Source organism: Impatiens glandulifera, chromosome 4 (genome assembly GCF_907164915.1).
Source record: "Impatiens glandulifera chromosome 4, dImpGla2.1, whole genome shotgun sequence".
Taxonomy (NCBI): domain Eukaryota; kingdom Viridiplantae; phylum Streptophyta; class Magnoliopsida; order Ericales; family Balsaminaceae; genus Impatiens; species Impatiens glandulifera.
In genome coordinates this window covers 37976805-37983997 of record NC_061865.1, presented here as the reverse complement: position 1 = coordinate 37983997, position 7193 = coordinate 37976805, and the positions used below count along the sequence as shown (strand labels likewise).

The window sequence follows — 7193 nt, the reverse complement described above, 5'->3', positions numbered from 1 at the left end:
TCTAAGGCCTAAAAAATCTCAGGAACAGCACTAGTTAAATATAAAGTATTGTTAGCCTAGTTGGTTAAAAAGTTGTACTTGTTTTTGTTATATTACATGTTAGAAACATACAAATAACATTTTTAATTTTATTTTTAACCGTTTTAAGTTTATGGGCGGGTCAACCCACAATCCGACCGAAATATCCATTTACTCTCATATATATATCCAAATTAACCACAGCTCTTGACCCGAAAATCCAGATACTTTAAAATTTAAACATTCGTTATATTATATTATATTATATTATATTATATTATATTATATTATATTATATTATATTATATTATATTATATTATATTATATTATATTATATTATATGTATATATAGATTAGTAATTCAGTTGAGTTCTTCTTTCATTGGAACATATCATTTTTTATACTATTTTTTAATTAAAATCTTACCTTATTTAATTACTTAGTACATTGTTTAAAATTATTTAAATCACATTAACTATTTTCATATATTCAAATTTATTATTATATATATAAAAGTATATATCATATTATTATTCATTTATTTTAATTATATAATTTTATTATTAATAAATCATATTTATAATAAAATTAATAATATTATTATTACTAATTATTATCCTCATATTTTGATCTATTTAAAATATTTATTATTTTAATTTATAATTTTATTATAACTGTATATTTTATATAATATGCTATTATTATTAAATAAGAATATTAATTAATATTATTGTCTAACAAAAATAAAAAATAATTATATTATTTAAAAAGAATATAGAAATAAAAATTTTAAAAAAATAATAATAAAAATACATTTATAACTGTTTTCCAATAACTTTACCACATATCAAATGTGACTGAACTCTTTTTTCAAAACCAAGATTGGGATTTATAAAAACCATATCAATGGTCAATAAGAAGTTTGATAAATCTTCAAACATTGCAATAAACATTTCAATTAGAAGTTGCTCCAATAATATAAATAAACTAAATATATACTTACATACAGCTCTCTATTCTTTCTTTTACTAGTTCATGATGCTAGTTAATTAGTATAATTATATATACATTAAATATAAAATAATTTCTTTATTCAAATTGACGAAATATGCATACAAAGGTTAACCTCAAGTCAAAGAAAACCTAATTAGAAACAAACTGTTTATAAAGGCCACTGCTTTCTCTCTTTTAGCTTCATATCACTGAATCAACCTGCAACTTCCATGCCAAAGAAAGAAGAGCAAAATACCCATTTATTATTATATATAAAATACCAAAATGTTAAGATGTTTTTGTAACCAAGGATAACATGATCCCACAATAATAGTATCCGCATCAACTCTTCTCTTTCAAAAATATTTTTTTTTTAATATTATATATATTGTAATTTATTGAAAAAGTATATTATTATAAAAAATAAACTTAAACATCTTAAAAAAATATGAATAATAAATAAATATATTATATATTTTATGTTGGTAACAAGAGAGCAAAATATTTCTTTTTTTCGTCTTAAATGAATTTTTACAAGTCTTTGTAAGAAAACATTGACTTTCAAATGACAAAAAAAATTATTTTGCAAACACAAATTTTTTTGTTATTCCACTCACCCCTAAAACCATTATTATTATTCTAAGAATTCTAAACATCAAAAACAAAAACTTAATAATTTAAGTTTATTCAATATTTTATATATTAATTATATTTATTAGTGTTCGAGACAATATCGGGGTGAGATAGGTGCAGGAGACACAAATAATATCCCGGTCAATTACTGGTCAACTCACTAAAAAATTGGCAGGTGACACAAATAATATCCCGGTCAATTACTAGTCAACTCACTGAAAAATTGCCCCTGACAGATTAATTCGACAATTCGGATTGGAAACGGGGCGGATTAAAGTTGCCATCACTACATGCAAGTTCAAAGGACTGACTATACTTGAGTCTAAGTAAAAAGTTGCGTTACTGAATCTTTAACCTAACCAAGTAGTCAATTGAGAATCTGAGGTATGCTTTATGCTATTTTAAAATGAAAATTTGAAGGCATATCTAATTGCATTTCATCATCCCCATTAAGAATAGACCTTAGGAGAGACATTAAAATAGGAACTTACATTTGTTGTATCAATCTTCCTACTACTCCAATCAGGAAAGTTCTTGGACAGAAGTGAAATATATCGATCCATCGCCATTTCTCTGTTCATATGCCTTAGTTTCCGCAATGCATTCCTTTAAACAAACAAACAAGTTGTTTTCATAAACTTTAGAAGATTATTAATTCAAAACATTTCATAACAAGATTATTATATTTCAAGCTACTTACTTACATTTGCCTATAGATATTTATTTCAACACAGTTGGATTATCAACCAACCAACAATAATATATAATAGCCCCATTTGAAAACACTTTTGTTTCTGTTGTTTTTGAAGATGTATTTGACTAAATTTTGTTCAAAATGGTGCAGGGTGGCATGATTTCCTGTGTATCCCATTCACAAACAATTTTCATAACTAAATGAATATATCTAGAGATTAATTTCACAGTTCTTAGCCACCAGATCAAGATACAAAAAGTGTTACTAAATGAAAACACAAGAGAAAACTACTAGATATCAGAACATATAAATATGAATAAAAGAAGTACCATTTAGCTCGTGAAGAAATCTTGAGTGATATAGGTTGTGGCAAAATGTATGGACCTTCAAGAACAATCATCCCAAGAGCATATAACTGCAATTTATCATCATTATCAAGATTGGCAATATTACTCGCATTGTTCATCGACCCTACAAACATCATGGCATCACCAAATCTTTTTTCCAAATCACTTCTTTCAACTCCCTCCCAATCCTCTTCATCTTCCTCACTCTCCATTTCCCAATCCTCTTCATCTCCCTGACTCTCTCCTTCCCATTTCAAATCCATCAAGTTATCAGCAACAATGACTTGACTATCAGAACTTTCATCCAGCACCTTGTTTACAAAATCATCATCACCAACTTTGATTTCATCTGGATTCAACAACTCCACCATATCATATGCTTCATTTTTCATCTCAGACAACACGTGTCCCAAAGGTGATTCAACAACAGTACCAGTTGTCAACTGATCCCCATCCTTTGAATAGAAAGATTGTTCTACGCATATCCAATCGAGAATAAATGATTCACCTTTCGTTTTAGATTGTTGAGACTTGATAGATTTCTGCTGCATCATCAAGGACGTGGACAAAGAGGTTTGATCACGAGCGGATTCCATTGTAAGGAGCTTGGTGATGACAAAAGAGACGAGAAGAGAGAACAAGACGGTGGCACCGACACAAGAGAGGAGATCTTGAAAAGAGTCCATTTCGATTACTAAACAGGGGAAGAGAGAGAATGAGAGAATTGGAAGAAAAAAGAGTTGTTTGTGGGGGAGGATTGGAATATTAATAAGGAGACAAAAGTATATGTATTTTGGTGTGCCTTATCTTAATAATATCAGCTGCTGATGACTGTACTCCCCGTTGGCGCTATAAAGTGTCGTGCGAAGGTCCCACTTCGGCTGGCAAAAACGCTAATGAAAGAAAGAGAGGAGAAAGGAATAATGCTTTACCGCTTGATGTATATATAGCACTAGAAACAAGTTAAGCGGCGGTGAAGAAGTTGGTGAAGGTGTGTCATCTGTACAGTTTTCGCCGTTACTATTTTTCTATTTTTCTGACGCCTGGTCTCTTGCACAGATAAATCATCAATATAATATTATTTAAAATTATTGAACTAGATTATCTATTTAATCATGAAATTATTTTTTAATAAAATTATATTTTAGTTTATTGTGGAGTTCTATCAAAATAATCTAAAATAAATCAAAATAAACTAATCAGAATTTAATTAAAATGAATTAAAATATATTAAATATCATAACGAAAAATAACCTACCACTCTGGTCGGTCGATCGGTAGGAGATATGAAGAAATTAGAATCACCTACGACTTCTAATTGTTTGGCTCCCTTCTCATAAACATGTTTCATAACAATTGCGTTGCTAGTTATCGGTTACTCAAGGTTGATAGATATTGAGTTATATGTACTCATCAGGGTCAACACGAAAGAACCCTGAACCATGTATTCAAAATCGTATTCATAGATTATAGACTCATAGATTATAGACATCCAATTTGCGCCTGAAACAACATCGTTTCTTGTCTAGTTTATCTTCTTCCTTGTAACAACAAACTGGATAAGAACAATTCCTTCTTTGATTATTTATCATAAATTAATTGTTTTTATAATTAATTTCGAAGGGTTAGGGGACATATTTATATAAATCTTTTGAAATAATGTTTTATTATTAAACTATTTCTGACACACAAACCAAGATTGAAAATTTTCAAACCTCGAGCCTTTCCGAGACAAGGATTTTTCGGGAGTTACAGTTATTTGGCGACTCTGCTGGGGTTGTTTAACTTGAAAACATAAATTTGACTTTTAAAAATGTTTGTATCACGTTTTCAACTTAGTAGACACATCTGTACAACACCTAGCATATGCAAAACTATAATGCATGGGATCGATCCCTCCTTGGCGATGAGCCGTTCAATAGGACGTATGCATTGTGGAGGTGGGATAAAATTCTCGATTGAGTTGATATTCCCTGGTTTATGGCAGTGTTTACCCCCTCCACTATCCGTGAATCATACTCTCTTATGACTCCCCTTAGCATAAAAAACCTAGATACTTTCTCCAAACTGATTGTTTGATGTGCCCAAACAACTAAACTTTGTCACTACAACCCTTATGTGACAACTATATATGTATTTTGTGTATGCATCTATAGCTTAAATGAACATCTCATGAATGATTTCTCCTTTAAAACAAACACATTTTTCAAAAATATTTTGAACTTCCAGCTACAAACAATGTCCATGCTAAGTGATATCGCCTTGATCCCTTGGATTGACAATTTCCACTAACACGATTGGAACCATGGAGTCTATGGATTGACTCCCATCATGAGGTTTATCAACTTCAAGATAAATAAGATCTTTATGGTGCAAATGCAAAGAAGGTGGAGCCCGACTGGCCGAGTTTACTTTATGGGAGATAGGCAGATGTGCCCAACCATAGAGTAATTCATGGTTATCTTAATGATAAACAACAAAAATATTTTATATATCAAGCCTCTTAATGATAAACAACAAGAGGAATACTGATACACCAAAACGAGATCCGAGACTATCCGCAAGAAGGCCACTATTGACTTCCAAAAATGGATGAAAATGGAAGTAAAAAATGGAAACGTCATTTTGACCTTGGGCTCATCCGTGATGACGGTAACAGTCCTACTAGATCACTTCTTCTTGGCTTCAACGAATGACAAACCATCCTCCAAAATCCTAGAGGTAGCATACCATATGGGTGGGGAAACAAAGACCCTTCAGGTATCATCATAGATAAAACACTAATGGGTTAAATGATTCATATTTAACCTCCACCATAAACAGAAGATGCTCACTTCTAATCCCTATATCTGGAATCTCCAAAAACTTGAACGCCTTCCGCCAATCGACCCAGAGACATCATGACCCCTACTCTTCAATACCGAAGAATGAGAAAAGTCGTGCCTAAACTTTTTGTAAACGACGATGATGAAGTCATGGAATTATTGCCATGTTACCCCATTAAGAAGATGGCCTATATGATGTACGAGGAACCAATGATCACACTCATGAGTTTGGAATGGGTCACTTCTTATTACACCCACGGCCTAATCAGAAAATTTGGTCGTGACTTCATGCCTCCTTATACGGTGAATGTCATCTTCATAGACAGACCAATTGACCATAAGGCATACATTGACTATCTAAGTGGCACAACTCCAAAATAGGAATCCCAAAGGAGCGGAGGAATTACCTGACGGATATTCTCGAAGAATACGAGCGGGCAGGAAAAATAAAGAGGAGAAAATTTCAAGTGTAGGAACGGGCTACAGTACGACTTAAAACATATAGCCTTTGTCGTCACTTTTTTTCTCTATCAAACTCTCACCGTGAATACCAACAAGAGAGATATGCATGTAATGAACTCAACAAGTGTTTTGTATAATAACTCCATATGTTCTTAACTTCTGAATCATAAGGAAATATTCATTCTCTAAGATTCATTTTATATGTATATACATTACATTGTACTTACTTTATAACTGCAAACACTCATCTCTTTCTCTTAATTATAGTCCACGTCTGGAAACAGTCGATACGACCTCAATAAAGCGAGATCCGAAAACTGAATACTTTATTCGTTGCAAAATGGATGAGGAAAGAACAATTCCTAAAACGGTCTCCATGAACGAATTCAAAGAAATGAAGGCATCTCTATAACACGTAAAATAACAACTCGCACTAATCACGAGTTCTTTAGCTAATTAGAAAATACCGTCTACATCCCAAAACATGCCTTTTTCTTCTTGATTTCCAACCCAGCCTATACCAGGTTTGTTCACCCCTATAAATCCCAATTCTACTAGTCCTCAAACTCAAGAAAAAGTCTCCTACTATGAGGACTCCAAACAATATTTCAATCAAACCATATAAGAACAACATGGGACTCACGAGGATGAATCCAACCCCATGGTACCACATGGGAAACCCATTCTAGTGGTATAGAAGTTGTCCTCCACGGAATATGTATTCCAAATGGCTTAAGTTCGAGTCATGAAAGTGGAAATTCAAGCCCATATGAACAAGATATGTAAGGGAAAAATCATCGATAAATATTATGATTGGAAAGATGCCATGAAAACAGTTGAAAGATTGAGAACGTTAATTGTAATAATTGTTTGTACTGTTGTTTGATTGTTACCATTCATAAACACTATGGTCGTTTGTTTGTGATCTTATAATCAAATCTATGATTTCTCTAGTTTTGATTCTTGACACTCCCACTTATTTTGTTTTTTAATGAAATGGTGCTAAACCGTTTTTCTAAAAAAAACGGATGAAGAGCAGTCATTTCACTAGGTATCAAATTACCCTCAATATCTAAGTACATCGGTAAAAGCGATTGTCTTTTTTCTTTAAAATGTACACATCTGCAATGACTCCATTGCGACTCAGAGAGCCAACGGTTTGCCACAAATTCTTCCAATACCTTTATGACGATGCTCTATGCTAGTATCACCAACAAAAG

At 31.9% G+C, this 7193-nt stretch overlaps 1 protein-coding gene across 1 annotated transcript; it reads right to left on the bottom strand.

Annotated features, from left to right (window-relative positions):
- Window positions 1–2094: 2094 nt before the first annotated feature.
- LOC124935094 (acyl-CoA-binding domain-containing protein 3-like) lies at window positions 2095–3372 on the bottom strand. Its single transcript, XM_047475554.1, has 2 exons — window positions 2669–3372; window positions 2095–2251 (listed from the first exon to the last, which is right to left on the bottom strand). The coding sequence occupies exons 1-2, from the start codon at window positions 3370–3372 to the stop codon at window positions 2095–2097; spliced, it is 861 nt and encodes a 286-aa protein (XP_047331510.1).
- Window positions 3373–7193: the final 3821 nt, after the last annotated feature.

Excerpts from the sequence above, each read along its gene's own strand:
- LOC124935094 (XM_047475554.1), bottom strand. The coding sequence starts at position 3,372 with ATGGACTCTTTTCAAGATCTCCTCTCTTGTGTCGGTGCCACCGTCTTG. Across the intron at positions 2,252-2,668 it reads ATTTCTTCACGAGCTAAATG|GAATGCATTGCGGAAACTAA; the intron begins GTACTTCTTTTA and ends GTTTGTTTAAAG.